General features: G+C 53.2%; 9 protein-coding genes across 9 annotated transcripts; 3 read left to right on the forward strand and 6 right to left on the reverse strand.

Annotated features, from left to right (window-relative positions):
* Positions 1 to 1,785: 1,785 nt before the first annotated feature.
* Positions 1,786 to 3,303, reverse strand: GCN5 (histone acetyltransferase; the record flags this gene model as incomplete). Its single annotated transcript, XM_051497992.1, has 3 exons — positions 1,786 to 1,815; positions 1,874 to 2,699; positions 2,756 to 3,303. The coding sequence occupies 3 exons, from the start codon at positions 3,301 to 3,303 to the stop codon at positions 1,786 to 1,788; spliced, it is 1,404 nt and encodes a 467-aa protein (XP_051351718.1).
* Positions 3,304 to 3,558: 255 nt separating this feature from the next.
* Positions 3,559 to 3,951, forward strand: J4E92_006626 (uncharacterized protein; the record flags this gene model as incomplete). Its single annotated transcript, XM_051497993.1, has 4 exons — positions 3,559 to 3,667; positions 3,718 to 3,747; positions 3,799 to 3,853; positions 3,906 to 3,951. 4 exons carry the CDS (start codon positions 3,559 to 3,561, stop codon positions 3,949 to 3,951), a joined length of 240 nt encoding a protein of 79 aa, XP_051351719.1.
* A 126-nt stretch (positions 3,952 to 4,077) lies between these two features.
* Positions 4,078 to 5,316, forward strand: J4E92_006627 (uncharacterized protein; the record flags this gene model as incomplete). Its single annotated transcript, XM_051497994.1, has 2 exons — positions 4,078 to 4,234; positions 4,292 to 5,316. 2 exons carry the CDS (start codon positions 4,078 to 4,080, stop codon positions 5,314 to 5,316), a joined length of 1,182 nt encoding a protein of 393 aa, XP_051351720.1.
* Positions 5,317 to 5,988: 672 nt separating this feature from the next.
* On the reverse strand, positions 5,989 to 10,575 carry J4E92_006628 (uncharacterized protein; the record flags this gene model as incomplete). The annotated part of the gene is made up of 6 exons (XM_051497995.1): positions 5,989 to 6,028; positions 6,078 to 7,060; positions 7,447 to 7,548; positions 8,451 to 9,203; positions 9,296 to 10,150; positions 10,435 to 10,575. The coding sequence occupies 6 exons, from the start codon at positions 10,573 to 10,575 to the stop codon at positions 5,989 to 5,991; spliced, it is 2,874 nt and encodes a 957-aa protein (XP_051351721.1).
* A 1,183-nt stretch (positions 10,576 to 11,758) lies between these two features.
* On the reverse strand, positions 11,759 to 14,092 carry J4E92_006629 (uncharacterized protein; the record flags this gene model as incomplete). The annotated part of the gene is made up of 3 exons (XM_051497996.1): positions 11,759 to 12,713; positions 12,764 to 13,134; positions 13,187 to 14,092. 3 exons carry the CDS (start codon positions 14,090 to 14,092, stop codon positions 11,759 to 11,761), a joined length of 2,232 nt encoding a protein of 743 aa, XP_051351722.1.
* A 530-nt stretch (positions 14,093 to 14,622) lies between these two features.
* On the reverse strand, positions 14,623 to 15,947 carry J4E92_006630 (uncharacterized protein; the record flags this gene model as incomplete). Its single annotated transcript, XM_051497997.1, has 3 exons — positions 14,623 to 15,192; positions 15,240 to 15,724; positions 15,788 to 15,947. 3 exons carry the CDS (start codon positions 15,945 to 15,947, stop codon positions 14,623 to 14,625), a joined length of 1,215 nt encoding a protein of 404 aa, XP_051351723.1.
* A 548-nt stretch (positions 15,948 to 16,495) lies between these two features.
* On the forward strand, positions 16,496 to 17,294 carry J4E92_006631 (uncharacterized protein; the record flags this gene model as incomplete). The annotated part of the gene is made up of 2 exons (XM_051497998.1): positions 16,496 to 16,708; positions 16,761 to 17,294. 2 exons carry the CDS (start codon positions 16,496 to 16,498, stop codon positions 17,292 to 17,294), a joined length of 747 nt encoding a protein of 248 aa, XP_051351724.1.
* A 634-nt stretch (positions 17,295 to 17,928) lies between these two features.
* Positions 17,929 to 18,546, reverse strand: J4E92_006632 (uncharacterized protein; the record flags this gene model as incomplete). Its single annotated transcript, XM_051497999.1, has 1 exon — positions 17,929 to 18,546. One exon carries the CDS (start codon positions 18,544 to 18,546, stop codon positions 17,929 to 17,931), a length of 618 nt encoding a protein of 205 aa, XP_051351725.1.
* A 939-nt stretch (positions 18,547 to 19,485) lies between these two features.
* On the reverse strand, positions 19,486 to 20,758 carry J4E92_006633 (uncharacterized protein; the record flags this gene model as incomplete). Its single annotated transcript, XM_051498000.1, has 5 exons — positions 19,486 to 19,724; positions 20,074 to 20,102; positions 20,257 to 20,388; positions 20,553 to 20,642; positions 20,745 to 20,758. The coding sequence occupies 5 exons, from the start codon at positions 20,756 to 20,758 to the stop codon at positions 19,486 to 19,488; spliced, it is 504 nt and encodes a 167-aa protein (XP_051351726.1).
* Positions 20,759 to 21,670: the final 912 nt, after the last annotated feature.

The following is a 21,670-nucleotide window of genomic DNA, read 5'->3' on the forward strand; positions in this document are numbered from 1 at the left end:
ATAGCCGCTGTCTTGGCTGGCCGAGCGATCCTGACATGCTTTTGGACGCCAGACGCATTGTAATGAATGCCGTTCAAGATCCGCAGGTGGCCTTGGGACTAGCCTTGTCCCTTCCCCGCAGCGGGCCCAGCTCCATGCGGTAGCACATCGTGTGGGCTGGCATCATTTTGAGCTGGACTGCGAAGCCAGCCCTCCCGAATTCCTACTTCACAGTGCTCATCACATGGGGAAATGTCTGCATCGCGTTGCTCCAGCTTAACGTCCTACGCTTTGCACTAGGCCAAGTTGTCGGCACTTCTCCCATGTCAGGCTTACCACCCCACCCGAGGCCAACCGAATGGTTACAATTTACTGTACCTAATCATACTTTACGTGGCGTCTGCTAAGAGCATAATCACGGAATACCAACAACTAAGAGGCACAGCCATCCGCGGAGCCTCCATCCACTGATTACATATATTCGATTCGAAGGATTATGGTCGATGCAGCACCTTATTCGCAATCCGGAACACTTACTTTTTGCATCCGTGCTGTCCGTCATCTCGGTCGGTTCCTATCAGTGTCTGGGAGAGAGTCTCCACTTTCCGAGACGAAACACGGGTGAGGAATACATGTGTGTACACCACGTCAAGCAAACACGAGCCTGTACATCTGCGCTATTGCGTAAGGCTTTTCGACTAGTATTGGGTGCAAATCACAGCGATATCACGATTATAATCGTATGTTTGCGAAGCACATGCCGGGATTTCCAGAGCTGATCTAGGCATACCCGTCAGCGACAGGAAGGTGTGCCCCTAGATCCATAGCACAGCTCCATTTTGGGGTTGTGAATTGAATCGCTGAACACACTTTCTTTTGGGCAAGTCATCTTTCTTTAATATTGTTGTACTTTCACTGATCAAATCACGGTTCCCCCGAAACACGATCAGCGCAGCCTCCGAACGGCCTTTGGCTATTCTCGCGCGTTATTTATCCCAATGAGCTTAGCATCCTCATCTTCTTCGTCCACCGCACTGCAGCTCATACTTCCTAGCGCGCACTGCACAAGCCTCCTTACCGGCCACAAAGCTTGTTTGTTCACTCGCTTCTCTGTCGTGGCTGTCACCCCGTCGCTAAACCGCGAAGCCTTATTCAAACCTCATCAACCGAGTACATCAACCACTACGGACGCCACAATAAGGTTGCGGGACACGACATGTTAGCATTGTGCGATTGTACCAAGCATGTTTGGCCCACGGCTACCTACTTTCGTTTAGGTTGATCACAGAATCTGGTCCCACGTACCTAGCCTTGCGAACGTGTGCTTGGTACTACCGCGTGCTAACCCGTGATGTGAACCTCATGCGGAGAGCAAACAAGTAGTCACGTATTTTGTAATGTGAATAGTGACGAATTGAGAATGTGCTCGACGTAATGGGGAAGGCCTGCTCACATAGCAAATAGGCCACATGGATAAATCAATATTCCAACATCGGTATGCCACTTGATCACACTTTGCGCCCCATGTGATTGCTCAACCACATGTCCACAGGTTCGCTGCAGAGCCAGTATCACACTGCATGTTCTCATAAGATGAGTACGAACAAGTGATTCGAATACGTAACGACAAAGGGTATAATCAGCCCGACCGAACCCTCAACCAATACTACCATACCATGCACCTTACACCGTACCCAATGCCGCTAAACAACAATACCGTTGATGATGATAATACAAGTTGCCATAACCCACATAACGAACGCCCCCTATGCACGGCGAAATCAGAGTGATGGAACCCCAAGCCTCTTACTTGCCTGTCAACTCGCCTTCCAGGTGCTGATAGTTTGTTAGTCATGATGTTACTGTGTCAGGCACGAAAGTGTTGAATACTTACCGACCACTCTGGAATGTCACGTATCCGCTGCCACATATATCTTTCCAAACGATTCGCCGCCTTCGCGTACGGCGTGCTTTCATTGTTGTACTTGCGGCAATTGTCGAAGATGAGCTTCGCATCTCTGATGAAGTCCTCGGGGGTAGGATAAAGATCCTTTTCGTGTTTCTCTTCCATGGTCGCGAGGTCCATGGGCTCTTTGATGACGTCGTAATAGTCAAGCACCTCATCCTTATTGACGGGCTGTTGGAACGGCCAGGCGTTGCTGTTGTTCTGCATGTCGTTGAGGAGATGGAGAAGGGCATTGTAGTTGGGTCCGTGGCGGGGCGCGCGAGCGAGTTCGTCCATGACAGGTGACCAGCCGGAGTTCTTGATGGCAGGAATGGTCAGGGGGTCGATGGCTTTCAGTTCGCCCTTTGCCCATTGCGTTGGCGGCGCGTGGACTTCGTAGCTCTTGCTCACGGCCCTTATCTTGGCGTTTGCGCATTCCTTCTGCTTCAAGAGCATTCTGCCGCTTTCCAAGTATCTTATCTTGGGCACCATGCTACACTGCATGATGGTGCCGCCTTCGTAGTCCTTGATGTAGCCCATCCATCTTGACTTTTCCAGGGTGATCTCTTTGGTGAAGCCTTGTTTTTTGAAGTATCCGATGGCGTAGTTGTCGGCGTAGGTCAAGAAGTGCATGACCTGCGAGGTGGCTTTGACGTAGTCTTTGAGATGGGACATGAGATGGGCACCGTAGCCCTTAACCTGTTGATCCGAGGAGATGGCGCAAAAGACGATTTCGGCGAACTGGCCTTTGTCGAAGGGACGGTATGTGATGCCACTGGAACGTTGTATTGTCAGCGTCTGGCCAGACATGGGACGAGAGCCTTTACATACCCTACCACCTCGAGGGGATGCTTCACGATGGCTATGCTCAGATGGGTCCTGTCGTAGACGAGGCGCGCAATATAGTCCTTTGGCATTTTGGGCAACTGTTTCTGGAAGATACACTTCAAGCCTGTCAAGATGATGGTGCTCTCCCTCTCCCCATCATTGTTGACCACCCTGAATTCAATCTCCCCATTGCGCTCTTCTATGACAGCAGGCTTCTCGGGGAACGGCACTATACGTTTCACGGGAGGCGCGGGGGCATCGTCGGCGGCAGAAGGTGTCGAGGGGTCCTGCTTTATGCGCTTGGGAGAGCCGTTGGGAGGGTCGGTGGTCGCTTTGCGCTTAGCTTCATCGCGGGACAGGTTAGCTTGTAGTTCGCGAAGTCGTGTGTTGGAAGAGGACTGCCGGGTGTGTCGGCGAGGTATGGGGGGAGGAGCGAGCAGTGGTGAAGTTGGAGGAGAGGTGGGATAGCCCAACACGTCGCGCAACTGCGGGATGTCGTTGCGGGGAGACATGCCGGCTTGTGGGTACGATGCACGTCTGTTGACGCGCATGAAGCTGGAGGGGGTATGCGCACTTACTGTCGTCGGTCGCGCCCGCCATGTTGCAGTATAGGGCGCCTTCTGTGTGCCGTCGCGCCTTCTCTCAGCCCTGTGCGTGGTGTTGACTGAATGTCGGGGAAGTTGCGCCTCCCGCGCTAGTCGCCCCACACCAATCACGGCCGATCACCTGCGAGTGAACACGAAAGGCCACCAAAGCAGCTTCACGAGAGAGAGACACTTACATAACCCAATTGCACGCCTGCACACATGTCGAGCCCACTTGTAGACGTCTGGGAGGCTGCTGCGTCCTCGCCCTTCAGCCCTGCCGTTGGAAAGAACACGCAGTTCACAGTCGGCTTCGTGCTGCTAGCCATCTGTATGTTGAAGCTCTGCTGCTTAGTGGACCTCTGCTAACAACGCGCGCAGCTCTCATCTTGACTACCATCTTCGGCTTGAGTACGCGACATAGCCACGCCCCTCTAGCGAACCCTACTTATGCGCACACAGACCGCTCCTTCATCAACCTCCCCGTTCTCGGTGTTCCCGCGTCATTAGCATTCGGGTACGTGGCCTCGGAAACCCAGCTGCAACATGCGCCCACTGACTGCAAACAGCTTCGGCGCTGTCTACATGATCTGCGCAGTCGGCGTATACGTCTAGTTTCCTACTTCTCCATCCGGCGTTAGGGGCATACTGTGTACAATCTATGGAATACCAATAAAAGTTCAAGACTCTCGAATCTACCTGCGCGATACTCCATAGCCCATACACTCACAAAACAGCACCATGGATGAAGAAGAGCCCCCAATCCTCACGGCAGTGTCAAGCTCCGCGCGACAATTGTACCTGCTCCTCCGCTGCATCGCCTTCTCCAACAAGGCTCATGTCCAGATCAGCGACATTGGCATGAAGCTCGCTGTGGATGAGGCGAGCGTCATGGAAGGTACGTAGCGTCTAGATGCATGGTATTTGGCACATTCCAAAGCTGACACGACTATAGCATCCGCCTTCCTCGACAAGTCTCTCTTCACAACCTACACCTTCAACGCGCCCGCCCCACTGCCGAACTCACAACATTCCGACAGCGACGATGAACTCGACCCAACATCTACTACCACTCCCGCGTTTCAAATATCCCTTCCCGCTCTCCTTGAGACCCTCCAAATCTTCGGCCTCACCGACCCCTCCACTTCCAAACCACCATGGGCGCGCGATGGTGCATATCCCACCAGCACAGCCTTCACTGGGAACAACATATTAGGCGGCATGAACAACCTCTGTCGGATAAGCTACGATGGCCCCGGCGCTCCACTGGCGGTCACCTTGACAGAGGCGAGCATACGCACGCAATGCGATCTCACGACGTACGAGCCAGAGTACACAGACGAAATACCCTTTGATCGACAAGCCCTCGCCCTGAAAATCATCATGCGAGGCAACTGGTTGTATGATGCGGTACAAGAGCTATCATCTACAAGCCCAGAGAAGCTCACCATGTACGCCAAAACCGTGCGCGGCAAACCCTTCTTCGCTCTATCGTCATCAGGCACTCTAGGCTCAGCGCGCGTCGAGTTCAACAATCAGCCCCAGCCCCAGCCCTCTGCCTACCGCACTCCTGCATCCACGAACCTCAACACGAACAATGAGGCAGCAGATCAGAAACCTACCAATCTGCTCGAGACCTTTCAGCTCAGCGATCCACAAGCCGTACTCCGCTCGTCCTACAAGTTTAGCTTGATACAAAAGGCCGCGCGCGCCATGAACGTTGCGACTAAAGTCAGTATACGAGCCGATACCCAAGGCGTGCTGAGTCTACAGTTCATGATTGAGGTCGAAGGTAGTGGGTCGGCTTCTCAAACTGGGCCTGGAGGGGCAACAGGCGGACAAGTGAGTTTCGTCGACTTTCGCTTCGTCCCGCTGGTAGAAGAGGATGACGAGGAAGCCGAGGGTGCAGACGTTGACGAGACCCTGATGCACAATGGCCCAGGAAGCGAAGACGAGGGTGGCGCTTACGATATGCTATGAGAGCATGATAGGCATCACTACTGGCAGAAAACAGGGAGCTTGAGCTCAGCATATGTCGATTTTGCCAATTCTTATATTTGCTAGTCTGTCCAGACCCGAACAGAGTAGGAAATGAAATGCACAATCGTACAATGTCTTCTGCGATAGAGCAACCAAGAGCCTTTGTTTGACAGCCTCTTACTTAGAAGTCCTGACGTTTTGCTGTGAATAAGGCCCCAAACTCGACAATTCCTTCTTTTACTCAAGCTGAAAAACTCCACCTGATGAAATATAAACCTGCCATGGAGTCCATACGCCTGTGCTTGGACACGTGAGGTCAGCCAAACGTCTAGTCCTGACCTGAGTGCAAAATCAATCTGGATAGCGTAAACTAGGAGTACTCCGGACGCCCAGTCGTCCTGTCCATAGTTTTATGTAATGCGTCATGGGAAACAGCTTCTTTCTTGTTTTCTTCTTTCTCGAGTGTCGCGCCAGGCCATAGTATCCAATCTGATGCCCGTTATCGATGTTCGTACCGAGCCGCTTTGTCGTCGCGAAGGGGGATTGAGCTTGGTGAGTCGTGTATCAGGCGTGTTAGACTCGCGTCTCGATCGAGTGGGGTTCGTGCGCTGCACGGAGCGACTTAGAACTCGAGTTCAGCTACCACGGGCATTAGCAATGGGTGGCGAATGTTCACCATTCGAATTCACCATTTGCTTTGTGGAACAGGTATCTTCCTTATCGTTAGCAAAATCTCTTCAAGGTCTCAGCACTCAACTTACTCCTTCTTGTTCGTGGTCAAGATGCCGTCCTTGAGCGTGCACTTCCACTTGTTCTTTACGCGCTGGACTTTGTCGTAGGTGCACAACATATAGTCGACCATTTCATCGTCGCTGTTATCGCCATCCCCAAGTTCGTCCTCGGAGTCATCTAGGTCAGAATTAATGGCGTCATCCGGATCTTCTTCTGGCTTCACATCGTCGTCACCGTCAAAGCGCGCGGGAACCGGTGCGCTTGACGAGGCCTCTGCGTCTTCGGCCTGCAGGACACGCATAGCCGCCTTACGCTTTCTGCCCTTTGGCATCGAATCGAGCGGTACCATGAGACCACTGTCCTGACGCATGGCCATGGCATCAACGCGAGAACGCATGAAGTCGTCCGCCGCCATGCGCTCTACTGCATCAGCAGCGCGTGCGGCCTTCAAGGCCTCCCAGTCAGCCATAGCATCACCCGAACCATCAGTCTGTGAGGTGTACATGTGATTTTGCGGTGGGGGACGCTGCTGTGGCATTCCCTGCTGTTGCTGTTGCGGGGGTCGTTGATGCTGCTGCTGTTGTTGTTGCTGTTGTGCCATCATGCGCTGCTGTTGCTGCTGCTGCTGGTTCTGCATAGGCATTTGAGGCAGATGGCCCTGTTGCGCCAGATTGGGAAAGTTCTGCTGCACATGTCCTTGCTGCTGCACTCGCTGCTGTACCAGAGCAGCTGCACGCTGGTGCGCGAGCTGCTGGTTTTGATCATAAGTACCGCCGTAGCCGTTGTTCGCAGTTTGAGCAGGAGGATAGTTGGCAACTGGTGGCTGATATCCTCCTTCTTGCTTCACGGGCACGTTGGGGAAGTTGAGAGCCTCCTGAGGTCCGGACACGGAAGGCATATCATTGTCAACCTTTACGTTGGACGGTACCGTAGGCGGCTGACGAACAGGCTCAGGAGCAGGGTCCCATGGGAAGTGAGCAATCTTGAGAGCGGATAGCCTCTCTTGCCAGCCCTAGCGATAGTTAGTATATGCTCAGCACAACTACAACAAAACGTGATGTGTGAACAGCCGTCACATGACAGACTATGCCTTGTTGGGAAATGATGCGTTGGTCTTGGCGGGTGGGGGAGCTGTGCAGGGGCTATAAGAAGGCATCTCAAATACTGAGGCGCCCCCGGAGCTGCCAGACCGACCGGCAACTCCGCCCCGCTTCCAGCCGCCCATCACCCAAGCCAGGCGGTCACCGCGCGATCGCAGCAGCCAGCGAAACCGATGCGAGAAATGAATTGACAAGAAAAGTGAGAGATATAAAAAGCGGTGTGACGGCGGTCGCAAGTGTGCTGCGATAAAGAAAAGGAAGGCGCGCTGGCCGAGATGGAGGCCAGGTTGCAACATACCTGCTTCATCTCGTCGAGCGTGCTATGATCGACGCCCGACTCCTCGAAGTCATTCTGCGAGGTCTGGATCACCTTCTCGATGATCTGCTGGTACACGCCGCCCTGGTGGTTGCTGTTAGCAAGCCTGCCTTTACCCTTCCACCGCTCGCATGCGCGCTTTGGGGATACTAACCACGACCGAGTTCGACATGATCGCGACTGTTTGATATGGTCTGAGCTATCTAGTATACGGTGCGAGCTCTGTGATAGCTGCGCGACGGCTTGTGATGGTTGCTCGCGTGCAGAGGACTGAGGAATAGGCAGGCAAGCCAGGCAGGCGACGTCAGCGCTTGAGGCTGCAGAGAGGTGCGCGCGCTTGAGGAAGCTTCTGCGCGGTCAAGGAAGTTCTACGGATATCGCTAGCCCAGACGGAAGGCTTTGTACGACGTGTTCGGGTGCCCTCAGCTTTCGGGGTCGTGGGTGTATGAGTGATAGTGAGCGGCGTTCCGGCAATCATTGAGGGCGCCGGTTCCTTAGCGCCTAACGCTACTCTAGCGCCACACGTGACTACGCTCACAGCTCAACATCCAAAGAACGCGATGCAACGTTCAGGCAGATTCGAAATATAGTAGTGCTCATAATCAATATACATACGAACCGATTCAAATGTTGGTACAAACGTCGTCAGTTCATCAATTGCACCTCAAACAGCCAACTGCATCCCATAAGAAGCAAAACTCCCGCCACTGCACTCGAATCGCACCTGGGTATCTTGGCATGCTCCTCGCAATCGCTACCGGCTAATGATCATGCACCAAAGCCTTTTGTACCGCTGCATCGACGTCCTTGCGCCTATACCCCGGTGATCGCCCGAGACACACGCCGTGTATAATGATCTCTGTCGTAATTGTCAGCCAACTGTTGACCTCTCGTGAATGTGTACACTCACCATCAATCAGCTTCGAAACGTCTAGCCAGGCAGTCTTCTTCCGTTTCTGCCTCACCACTGGTAGAGCTGCCGCTACATCGCTCATCATGTTCATGCCCAGATCTATGTTGTCCATGTGAAAGGCGGGTGTATGCGAAAACCCATAATCATACCCAGGTGCGAGATCCAAACCCAGGGTCTGATCATATGAGATTTCGTAGTTGACAAGCCTAGGGTATTCACCGGTGTTCCCAAAAGACAGGTCTAGCCCATAAGCTCCACTATCCGCGATGTTGTAAGAGTTGTTTGGCGGATTTGTCGAAGTGGTTGACGGAGCTGCCGATGCGTTTGCGGAGTTCTGGTGAAGAGGAGGCAGACTCGTCGCGTTGTGTGGTCGTTGCCGTAGTGCGCTGTTGGGGGCTCTAGACAGTTCTTCGTCGTCAACTTCGATGACACACTCGGCAAACGAGCTCTTCGGGTCGAGCTTGCACGAGTATTTTTCTTCCAAGTAGCCCTGTACGTCGTAACAATCGAACCATTCCCCCTCGTATCCACGGAGGTCCACACCGCGTAGCTCTTCACTCCTGCCGTCTTCTGTATTCTCTATTATGAGCACCTTGTTCTCTGTTGGCCCAATTTGCCGTACGTTCCATCCGTTTCTGACAGACTTTACGTTGCCGGCAGCGTCCCGTCGCGGATAATGAGTTCCTGCACCACCGAGATGGAGGAATGGCGACTCCCACCAGTCCAGGTCTTCGTCAATGCCACGGGCCATGATAGTTCGGAAGCGGCTTCGTATTTGATCGAGGGTCTCATGAGGTAGAGAAAGCTTGAAGACACGGTTGATTGCCTAGCTGCCATGATTAGCCTTGTATCACTACTCAGGAGAAAAGGCAGTGAAGCCACAGAAACAATTCCTACATCGACTAGCTGAAAACGTACCGTAGGGCGAGCTTGGGCGTTGCTAAGCAAATGAAACCCCGCCTCAAGCGCCGCCCTCGACAATCGTCTCGCAAATGTTGTTTCTTGGAAACTGTACGTTGTGACCGGAGGGAGCGTCTTCGACGATATTTTCGATAGAGGCGGCGTGGGCAGTCTGTTCGATGGCGGTGTCGCTTCAGGCGTCGGTACACGGACGGAGTACGTGTGTAGGTTTGTTGTTCCATACGGTGCTTGGTGCTGACTCAGAAGGTCTACAAGGCCGAAAGGCAGTTGCGTCGGTTGGGATGAAGTATGCGATGGTGATGGGTCTGCTGGAGGCTGCGAGGATCGGTGCGACTGGTCGAAGACCGAACCAGCTCCAAACTGACGGCAACCCACCAGATCGCTCCTGCGGGAGTCTACATTGCCATATGCAGCACTGATGTGGGCGAGGTAGCTATCCGGTGTTGACAATTGGGGCTGCGGACGCTTCTCAGCGGCTGGTTTCGGAACTGCGGAATATCCCCATCCAATGTGCTGCACTTCAGGCTCTGGTTCGGCTAGCTTTGGTGCACCATTCCCTTCAATCCCGTGTTCGCCGTGTTCACCATCTTCGTCTCCGTCGTACTGGCCCTCGTTGGCTGTCTTTGTCAAGCTCGCGAACGTCTCCGTTACCAGCTTGAACTCTTGGGCCAAACTCGGATTCAGCTGTAACAGACCTGACTTGACGGTGGACTCGTTTAGCTTTAGAAAGGCCTTGTTCATCTGCTCGATAATCGAGTGGAGCTGTGTGCTTTGACTCTTCAACGACGCGATGGTGGTTTCCTTCCGCTGCCGATATGCACGCTGCGCAAGCCGGATTTGAGTTCTTCGTCTCTGGTACATCTGTCAGTACATCCGACATGAATGCTGAGATCGGATCGCGAGGAGCTTCATGCTGGGCAGTGTCATCTGGAGCACGGCAGGCTCATCAGCGTCGTTCACAGGAGGTGGGGATGACGATGAGGAGCTCACAGTGGGTCGAGCTGGAGAACACATCAACAACTTGACAGCTTCTTCGATCAGGACAGGTGCGCATGTCCCGTTTACCCTCCCGCTCCAAGAGTTGACAACGACGAATCGGGTAGATAGAACAAAAAGGACGTTGCGTCTCCACTCACATCTGCAGCCGTGGCGTCCTGTGTGTCTACCCGTGGACGGCCCCTAGCCTTCTTTCCTCCAGCACCACCGTCATCGACGCTGTCCCTCCTGCGTGAGCGCTTCCGTGATGTCTGCGCCTGTTCTGATTCTGAGCTCGTCATGATTCTGGTTTTCGCTTCTGATACCGCTGATCGAACAGAGTAAGGTCCGGAGGTATGTCACCGAAGGAGTTCGGTGGAACCAATAGCGAGACTGACTACGAAAGGCGAAAGGATGCTGAACCGAAGTCGGTCTCCACGGACTACTAATCACTCCGTTCCGACTCTTGAAACACCGCTATCGTTCACTTGTGAGGAAAATCGTAAACGCTTCGTACAGATTCTCAATGGAGTAATTTGGTTCGCGTAAAAATAGCGGGAAGACGTTGTGTACATGTAGATTGCATCCAGGACTAGTTCAACCTGACGCAAGCCAGACGGTAGGTATGGAAAAGCAAAAGATGCTCCGGCGCCGATTCAGTGAACGGCCGCTACAGCTCACAAGGTTCGAGATCGATCAAGGGTCCGCTGTTACACGGGGCTAATGCGCGTCTCCGCACAGGATGCGGCTAGTTCCTGCTGTCTGTAGGGCGAAGAGGCGGACGAGTGCATGGGCGGGTGGGTTCATGACCATAGGTTTGCAGGCGTTGTGGTCCCATCCACGTGGGTTTATTTGCGTGCAAATTTATAACTCGCAAGCCTATCCTAGACATTCTTGATGGTGAGATGTTTGAGACCGAGGTCGTCGGAGCTTAGTAGCTGGGTGTGACCAATTGTTTCGTTGTGCGTCTTGTAGCTCTGGTGCAGTTCGGGAGGCTTTGGCAGCATGATTACTGAACAACAAATTTCCCGGAACGGCAAGTGCCGCATGCCAAGCGCTGCACGTGACAACCAAGGTGACTCCTGTCAGCAGTCTGCAGGGCTGGCGGTTATAAATTTTTCCCTCCCTTCATTGTCAGCTGGTTTCTTGTCAGCGCTTGATTATATAAGCTGTTTAAACCTCTCTAGCTTGGTAAAGCAAACGGCCCCCTTTACGCTTCAGGGCGCGATACCTGGGCAGGCGCTTCCTTGGGTAGCTTCAGCCAAGTCAATACGGCATACGGGCGACGCGGCACCGGGAACAACGTAGATCCTAGATTATACAGATCATGACGTCAATGTTTTAATGAACGAGTGAACGAGACTGTCCAACTTACAAGTTGACGATGTCACAATCACGACTTCCATGCGTCTCAGGTACCAATGCACTAGCCCGGTCAAGGATATTTAGAGCTTGTGTATGATCACATAATCTAACGTTGTATATCTATGCTGATGCTTGCCCTGGACCGTGTCTAAGCTTCGGCACGACGCCCAACCAGTTGTTCGATTGTTCATCTTCGCCCTGCTCTGCAGCGGCCGCTGCGTGCCCACCCCCAGACTCCCCACTAGTGTTCTTCTCCGCATCATCATATCTATCTCGAACTCCATGCCCTGTTTGCTGACTGCTTGCATCCTTTACCTCCGCCTCATGTTCCCGTACCGGTCTTTCGCTTCTCTCTGCCTCTCTCCGGGAGGGGCTTGCAGATCTAGGCGCATCGGCAGCCGCATGATGACTAGTCCGAGATTCCTCCGCCGATAAAATAGCACGATCCTCATCTATGCGCTTTTCTCCTCTGTCTTCTGCCTTGATCCATGTTTGCAGATCCTCCTCTGAAGGTTTATGGAAACACCACATCTCATCAGAAGTCGTGTATCCAGTGCCCATACCGCCTTGAAAGTTGCGCTTAAACTTTCTTTGCAGACCAGCAGCTAACCGTTTCCTGAACTCATTGTCAACTCGTAGTCGGGCAGCTATCCACTGGTCGTTCGGTCGGTGGTCGTTGGGCATATCTTCCATAAGAGGCGTGTCCAGAATCTTCTCATCTGTCATACATCGATTGATGATGGACTTTCCGCCTCCCGAGTCGGGCGTGACCAAGCGGAGGAACTCGAGGCTAGTGCTGACGTTGAGATCAATAGCTCTTTGCGGATGGACGGTGGCCTTCATGAACAACGATGAGACATGCTTATACAAGATCGAGAAGTCGCTTTGGTTGATATGAACGGAGCCTCGGACCGTAAGAAGATACGCAGGGGCACCATGCTCGCTGGCCTCCTTCATCAGGGACATGGACGCATCCCAGTTTTTCTGCCAATACATGAACGCTTCACTGGCGATTCCCAGCAGGGGGAGGTGTATTCGGTGCTTCGGGTCTTCCACAGGTGGCTTTACAGGCGCGCTACAAATGTGTTAGTTCCAATGTAACGATGGGGAGAAAGATATAGTCACCCCCAGATATCGTAGATTATCCCCGCTTGCACATTAGTAAATCTTTCGGTGTGCCTGAGCACTTCTACCACTGTTGCTGCTCCGAAACTATGACCAGCCACTGTCATTTTATCTACGTGAAAACGATGTTTCCATTGTGCCCAATCGATTCCGCCCAGACCTCTGGAAGAGCCTCCAACGTAGCCTTCGCCTCGGAGATTCTGTCGTGCGATTTCCTCTCCATCGCCGTCAGATATCATCTTGAGTACACGGTATGCTTCCTCGAGCTCGCAAAGGCGCAGCTCTATCTGTGCGCTGCGCAGTTCGCCGTCGACGCCGTGCTCATTGTTCGGTGCGGTGTCCATCGGGTTATCTTTGGGGAAGATGTAGTCCTGCTATAGTCAGCCTAATAGTTCCTGTATTACAGAACCTCACACTACGCACGACATAGTGATAACCTTGCGCAATTTCTTCGTCAGTGTGATCCAGATGCTGGAACTTGGCAAAGTCTTTGTCGTATTCTACGTCTCCGTCGCAATCCGTATGGTTCGCTTTCCCTCCTCCTTGGGCATCCTTTCTCCGCTTCCCTCGCTTCTTGTGATTAATGAAAGTCCGCGGTCCACTCCCGTCCCTATGCTCCACCGCGCACACGACGAAGCCGTAGCTCGCGAATTCAGAGCATAGGCTGCTGTATGCGGTTCTAGAGCCACCAAGACCATGACTAAACATCAACAGTGGCAACATGGGCTCATCGTTCATGCCCTCGGGCGGACTACCCTGCTGGTTCTTGATCTCATACCCGTCTTTCTTCATGTTGCCTTCCGGAGGCCAATGGGTCGCAGGAGGGGCGTTCCTAAAACCGCGCAATTTGGTGAGCATGGTAGTCGCGCCAAAGACGCCGATGCTTATAGGGCTCGGTATGCCAGCAAACCGCGCATATCCCTTCGCCGTCTCCATGCGCGGCCTTGGAAGCCATGTCTCGCGACTCCATTTCTTCTCTCCTCCTGGGGCGTTCCCGTTACCACTCCCGAACGAGGCTGGGTAATATAGTGTAAACAAAACAGTCTCTAACTGCAGAAGGTGCCGGCCCTTGCGCTTGATGTTGGAGATCGGACGAGGGTGTTCGACGGGGACTTCTATCTCCATGCTGCCTATAGAGTATGGTCCTGAAGTGGGAGAGAGGGTCGAGTTCGGGTAAGGGAGATGATCGCGTATCGATGCCGGTGGTCTCGTGCGTGGTTTCTTCGCGTTGGGTATCTTGCCCGAGGACGAGGGATTGAGGATGCTGTGTCGACGGGCGTCATCTTCGTCACCCGTGATGCGCGTCTTTTGACGCTCAAGGAAAGACATGGTCGATGGCAAGCGGTGGTGTGAAGGATGATCGAGGGTATCTTAGAAGAAAAAGCGCGTAACAAAACGGACGCGGTAGGACCACGCCTCAGGGTGATGAAAGCGATACAGCGATCGCGAAGAACAACGGCCGAGAATGCTTCGCCATGCTTAGCAGGCGCTAGGAGGCCCCGCCTGAAACGCTTGCCCCGCTGGCGAGACTGTGCGGATGCGCCCGGGAGACCTAGCTGTAGTGTTTGGTGTTTTGTGAGAATGCCGATGATGTCATGGGCCGGTTCCCGTGGAGCGCGTAAGTGGGGCCGATACCACTTCGCCGTCCCTGACGAGCGGAGACACTCGGCCCACATCAAGCATGACGCGAATCTGCTGGCGTTCAATTTAAGTCATGTTGAATTGAGCTATCAACTAAGATGATGGATAACATACTTTTCCAAAAGTTGCACAGTGTGCAATATAGCACATAACGCGAGATAGACAGAAGACATGCGCCAAACATATCATGGATGCAGACTCGGTCGCTTTGGCTCAGGCTATGAGGTCTTCGACCTGTCCACCACTGGATATTGATCGGTACCGAACGTAGAGTTGAGCGACACCTGTCCCGAAATCTTACCGTTCTCCATACGGATCCACGTGTCGACCACCTTCGCATCCAACATATCCTCCTTGACGACGATCTGACGCGCGCCCCGTGTCCAATCAGTGTAGCCACCGTAGCCTGAGTGACGATTGAAGCAGATGTTCAGCCCGTTTCCGTTGCTAGGAGAGTTGCCAGGGAGGTCTTTGGCCCATTTCATGCACCAGTCTACACCATGGTCGTGACCCGAGAAAACGGCCATGAGGTTTTCCGTCTCTACGAGCGCCTTCATGAAGGGAATGTCGGCTCCACTGTACTTGCAGTTGTTCCCAGTATGATCGCAAATATCGCCCTGGTTTCCTACACTCTCCTCGTTGATGCCTGGGTTCGCCGTCTTGGAACGCCCGTTATGTTGAAAAGAATCTGCAGCGTGTATCGGAATGTGCACGAAAGCCATGCTAGGAACCGCGCGGCCATATCGCTGGCGAAACGCGTTATTGGTATTGCGAAACCATTCGACAACCTGCAAGAATCAGTACGTTATGAATCCCTGTAACAAGAGTCTCATACCTTCTCGTCGACCCAGTTCGGAACACCGACATCATCACCAGTGGGTTGATACTTCATGCCTCCTTTGCTATCAAAGAACCACAACAGCATCTTCAGATCAGAAGCATCCGTAGAGCTGTACACCGGGACGAAATAGTTGCTCCAGCCGACTTGATTGATATCGCCAGACACGGACTGCGTCGTGAAGGAGAGTTTCTTGCCATTGTTGCCCTTGACGTCCGACCACATGTGTTCGGACATGGCACTAGTGCTGCAAGTCTTGGAAGCATCATGATTGCCGAATGTTGCACCGAAAGGCAGGTTGCGGGCGACGAGTGGAGCCACGATCTGATCGATCAACGGATTTGCGTCCTGAGGGGCCACCCACTCACAGGAGAGGAGATCACCGTTGAGGACGACGAATTCGGGCTGCTCGTTGTCGAGGACTGAGTTCATGACACCCATTGTTTTAAGGTCTGCGAATGGACGGCCACGCTGAGACTCAGCTACAAGTCGTTAGTATATACTAGTTTCAGGTTCATACGACGCAGAGAGATGCGATGACTTACGCTCACCGAAGTGAAGATCACTGAAGACGGAAATCGACAACTGTCTATCCGCAGCGAATTGGATACCTGCATAGTAGGGCGCGGATCTGCTGTGAAGCACAGCGGCACTCACCGTTGAAGCCAGCAGCCAGATGAATTGGGTAGACTTCAAGGCAGCCATAACGGGCTAAGTGGGATGTTGTAAGTTGATGCACTTAGAGGCAGCAGGTAGTCGAGCCGAAGGTGAAGCAAGATCAGTGGAAGTGAGGGTGCATTGCAAGCAAAGGAAGAGAGCGAGAGTGAAAAAATTGCTCACGCAGATAGCGAGGGTGAAAGTCAGGAAGGGGCGTGGGGGCCTACAACCCAACGGGGTCGAAAGTGAAGAGCGAGCGGCATCATGGGAAAGAGCTGATTGAACTCAACTCAGGTATTGTTGATACTTTACGTTGTAACGTCGATGCCGCCTACCTCAGATGCAGCAGTCGTGTGTGTTGTCTCAATTCCCCTACAATCTCCTCATCACGCACAATCTAATGCCATTCCGACAGAAACACAAGGACGAACGGCCCCAATACCAGCCCACTCAAGATTGGGGCTATTTGAAGCGTGGAGGAAGGTAGGCAGGGAATGAACGGCCGGGGGTCCGCTCTGGACGGTCGCGCTAGCCAAGACTTCCCCACCAAAATTTCCAGACGCGAAGTTGGGGATCAGTCCTTCACCTCCGCCGCCATGAACGCCGAGGCTTATCTGCGCAAGCAAGGCTGGCAGGGCTCAGGTCACTCGCTCGACCAGACCGGCCGCGGCATCAAGAAGCCGCTTCTCATCGCGCACAAGAACGACCAGCTAGGACTCGGCAAGAAGAAGGCGGCGCATACGACAGACGACCAGTGGTGGTTGCGCGCATTCGACCAGAGTCTGCAGAGCATTGGTACAGGCAAGGACGTATGCAGTCATGCACCACTGCGCGCGATCAAACAGCTAATTTCCCGCTCAGAGCACGCTTGACCAGATCCGCACCCAAGGCATCTATCGCGGTGGTCTCTATGGCTTCTTCGTAAAGGGCGAGATGATTGGAGGTACGATTGGAGAATCCTCAGCGACCACGACAGACGCATCGAATCCCACTTCCGGCGCAAGCACGCCTCCCACATCCGCATCCGACACCGAAACGCCCGCGCCTACCAAGGGGAAATCCGACAAGAAGAAGAAGCGCAAACGAGACGAGGGAGATGCTTCAGTTAGCAAAAAGGTGAAGAGCGACGCGGTCGAATCGAAGAATGAACAAAGCCCGGCTGGAGTCACGGGCAAAGACCTGAAGGCCGTAACGAAGAAGCTCGCGAAGCTGAACACCGAAGAAAAGAACGACTACGAGACACGCGCGAAAGCAAAGGGCCAGACACTCGAGCAATACGTCCTCCGTCGCATTCAGAAGAAGACAGAAACACGCGCTCCCAAGCCGGTCGAAGCGATCAAGGACAAGAAATCGAAGTCAGATAAAAAGGAAAAGAAGAGCAAGAAGGCGCAATAACCACGAAGATACAATGGTGTAGATGGAGAGAACAGTAGAGGATCACATCACTCGCAGGGTCGGCGCAGGATGCTCGCAGCCTTTTCAGGGTGGACCAGCCCTCGAAGCGCATGCGGGAGCTGCGCGGAGAGCAGAAGTAAAAGGATTCTGGCTCGAGGGGCTATATGCCGCCGATCCATCTTCAATGAGCCGGGCGTTATCGTCAGGAATGATACCCAAGTCTGTAGGGGCCGCTGACGACTACCCAAGGAACCTGGTCTGATAGCAAAACAAGGGCCACAACGAGAGCACCGGTGCAGAGAATTGACCGGGAAGCGCAATGTTGTAGAGTCGGGACTTCTAGGCGCACGTCGTACGTGCGGAATACTGTATCATACCAATGTCGCGATGTTGTAGACGAGTATTATTCGATCACTCAAATAAACAACATGAACAGCATCCACATCTTACATTTCACCATCATCTCATCCCCACTATTATACACTGCTTCGTTTCAACAATACACACAAACAACCCCATCGTAAAAATCGTCATCATCAGTCGAGAAGGGAAAGAAACCCCACTAAACTCATCGACAAGAAAAAACCTACCAAAAGCAGAAGTTTGTCAATAAATCACCTCTCCTCAAGCTAATTCAACCCGTCTTCCCACTCAGAATCCAGGGCCTCTTCTCCCAAAAATCATCTTTGATGATATCCACGTGCTCCATCAGCACCATCGCCTTACTCCGCTTCTTCTTATCTTTGTCCCTCTGCGTGCGACTCATGGGTACGGGCCATCCTTCATTCGCCTGTTGAGACGCAGTAGCTGCAGCCTTACCATTCGTTTGCGACTGTGGTTGTTTGCCTTTATCCGGCCTGGCCTTTGAAGAGTTGGACTTGGAGGGTTTGGATGTGCTGGTGTCTTTGTTGCGACTGCTGGTGGACGGGCGACTGGTGGGAAAGGCTTGGGAACTTGGCCCCGCAGCGGACGTTGAGGAGATTAGGGTGTGGAGATCGGGGCCTGAATGAGGGTATGGTAAGGTTGCTGATGTGGGCGCAGACTGTGTTGGTGTGGAAAAGGCGTGGAGTTCTGCAATACCTGGGTGGGAGATGTGGTCTTGGGTGCCCCAGCCTTGACCCGCTCTGTTGTCTGAGTCGCTCGGCCTTCGCTGAGGCGACTCACTGCCGTTGATGGCATACTTGCTCCAGTCTTGCCGTGGGCTGTTACCCTTGACCTTCTCTCGCGTGCGCATCTCTTCTTCTGCGCTCATTGGCGGACTGGGCAAAGCCTTGTTCTTTTGGATCGGCGGGCTGACTTTGCGGGGCGGCGTCGATGTCGCATCTCGGGGGCTGACGATGCTCTCCTTCTCATCCAAAGTATCTCTCGTGGCTTTGAGTGTTGACGTTGATCGATGGACCGGTAAAGACAGTTTCCGCGGCTTGCTGTTGGCAGGAATGCTGGATATTCGCAGTGGTATAGACGGAGGCTTCACTGCAGGTGTGCTAGATGATGCAAAATATGAAGGTAGAGAAGGTTGGCTCGGCGATCGTTGTTTGACACGCGAAGGCTTCACTTGAGGTGGGTATGAATGTGTCAAAGAAGCAGAAGCGGAGTGGGAGAATCCATGGCTGGCCGCTGCAGTGGCATGGTGGCGGTAGCCTGCTATGGGAAAATCTGCAGGAAAGTCGCCCTGTGGTGTCACTGGGGAGAAGTTGGTACGTGTTGTCGGATTTGGTTGGCTCAAGGACATCGGAGGCTTGCTGCTTGGCTTCAATATTGGCGGGGACAGCGGCAAAGGCGTCAACGAGGGCAGGTGTTGCTTGCCATTCAAGGAACCATTGTTGTTCCAGGTGGCAGTCGTTGGCGGAGAGAGCGGCATGGACGAACCTGGCACATCACCCTCACCATCGGAGCCAATCGGATTTGACCTGAGTGGGTTGGGGAATGCTGATCTCGACATCGTAGGCGGCGATGGCGGTGGTGATGGCGTCGATGTTGTGGAGAGAAAGGTTGGACGTCTGCACAGACCTGGATTCTCCGTCATCTCCTTCTTATCCGGTAGATAAGGGATAGACCTTTCAATAGACTGTGATGCGTGGTGATTGGACGCTCGCTTTGGTGTTGGCTGAGCGATTGGTGGCGTTGGAAAGTCCGACAGCACGGGTGATGATAATTGCTCGGTCGGTGGTGTAGGGAAAAACTGTCACAGTTAGAACGTGGACGTGAATATTGATGGTGCTGAAGTGTCTCTTACGTCTCTGTACAGCACCGTGCCTTTCTTGAAGCACTCTGGTTCGTTGTTGTAGTTGATTCCGAACTCCTTGAACAAAATCTCGTTCTTGTCGGATGACACTGTGCCTTTGAGTCTTTGCTCTGCTTCTCGCGCTCCCATGCCACCCTGCTGAACAAGGGTCCAGAAAGTGGTGTTGTACAGATTGTTGATATGACCTGCACGATGGTCAGATCCACTCTACGACTGACACCAAGAGCAAGCAAAAGATCCAGTCTAACAAGAAAAGGCAGGATGAAGGTGATGCATCAAAATACTTACAATCGGCTTGCCGCCAGCTCATATAGTGTCGAAGGTTGATATCGCTTGGGTATAGAACCGCACGCCCATCGAATGTCGGTAGGGGTGCTGTGAGTGGCTTATCCGGAAAGTATGTTGACCAAGAATACACATAGTAAGCAGTGAAAGTCGAGACAATCGTCGTAGTCAGTTTGCTAAACGGGGATCAGTTCTAGACGAATGACCACCGGAGGTGATAAAGTTGCACCAATAGGAGGATTCCCGTACCTGGCTCGTCGTTCGAATAAGGCGCAGTCCTTGTGAAAGACGAAACTGCGACCCACGTCAGCTAAGCCGCCCCGAAACATGCTGCCCCACCCCTGTGTATACCGCGCTGGGAACATTGGGCAGCTCGATGGAGGCATAATCAATCTCAAACACAACGTGCTCGAATAAAAGAATGCAACATACCTGTATTCGTCGCTGTTGCCAAATGCAAGGACAAGGTCGGGCAGCTCCTTCATGACCGCTACAGCTGCAGCATTCATGACATCAAGGCCATTCTTGTCGTTTGGCTTGAGGAACTCATATTTGGACGTGAATCTGTTCGCGCGTTGTTAACAATGGCCCTTGTTGGTGTACAATAGCCGAGATGTTGGCCTGGGGCAGCAATTCCGTTCATGCAACATGGTGACGGGTACCTGCATATCCCGGACCAAGAAAGTTTGCCACGGCGCAAGTGAGGGAGAGAGAATTGGTGAGCGTACTTGGAAAAGCCACGTCCGTCTATCCGTACTACGATCCAGGTGTTGGGAATCAGATTGTCGGGCTGCTCGAACCCGCGCACGTATTCGAATCTGGAGTCCGTTAGTTGAGGTCCGGTGAGCTCGTGCAGGCGGCCAGCTCTGGACGTTGGCGGCAGCTTCCCCACCCGCTTCGAAAAGCTATTGATTACTCACTTGCTGTTCGCCATTTATGGCCTCTCTGCAGATAACAACCTTTCTGCCCCTGCACAGGCGCACGGCATAGTCTTTGAGCGATGAAAGACAAGAATTGACGGACGTCAGCGTGAGCTTGTTTGCTGCTCAGGAGTGCGTGAGTGTGGTTTTGAAGGCTGAGAGTCCGGGGCTTAGGCTAACCCGGTGTGCAGTACAGCAAAAGACGGTGTTTCAGGTTTGCAGATGTAATGCAGCTACCGCGACAAGCTTCTCGAGCCGACTGAAGCGCGGATAACGAGCGCGCAATTGGCACCCTCCGAACTGGCTATCATGCATTGCGTGGGTTACCCGCGGGTCGCAAAGTCTTTGAACATGGGATAAGTCCCCACACTCCGTTCCGGACGATCTCAGGCGCTCGGGCCAACGCCTTCCTCTCCAGCAAAGCAACGCGCCCGCCGACACACGACCACCACCTTATCGCTTTCATGCACCAAGAGAAAGAGCTTCAGTGTACAAAGCAGAGTTGTACGCGTCCTTGCGCCAAGCCACTCTAGCATCTCCCCCTCATCGCACAGACAGACGCATGAAGCACTCGGACATGCGGCATCTCCCGACCCATACGTAGTTGCCGGAGCGGAGCGAGCGGTGAATGTGCTCAGACGCGTGCCTGTGCTTCTCGCAAATAACAGCCACGTGTGGCACCTGCTACGGGCTTCATGCTGGGAGGGATGGCGTAGCCTGACGCATACGGGACACCGGTTCTTTAGGAATCCAACTAAGGCCAGCCGCTACGCCATCCTCAAACAACAACACCATGCAATGTATACAAACACTACCGAAATCTTTCCGGATAGCTCCTATCCACCGGTTCTATAGCCTCTATCGCCACAATATACGTCTCAACCTCCGGAATCTGCAGCAGCGTCTTCGTCAAATCGCCGCGTTGA

Source organism: Alternaria infectoria (genome assembly GCF_024043175.1).
Source record: "Alternaria infectoria strain BMP 0036 chromosome Unknown scaffold_10, whole genome shotgun sequence".
Lineage (NCBI taxonomy): Eukaryota > Fungi > Ascomycota > Dothideomycetes > Pleosporales > Pleosporaceae > Alternaria > Alternaria infectoria.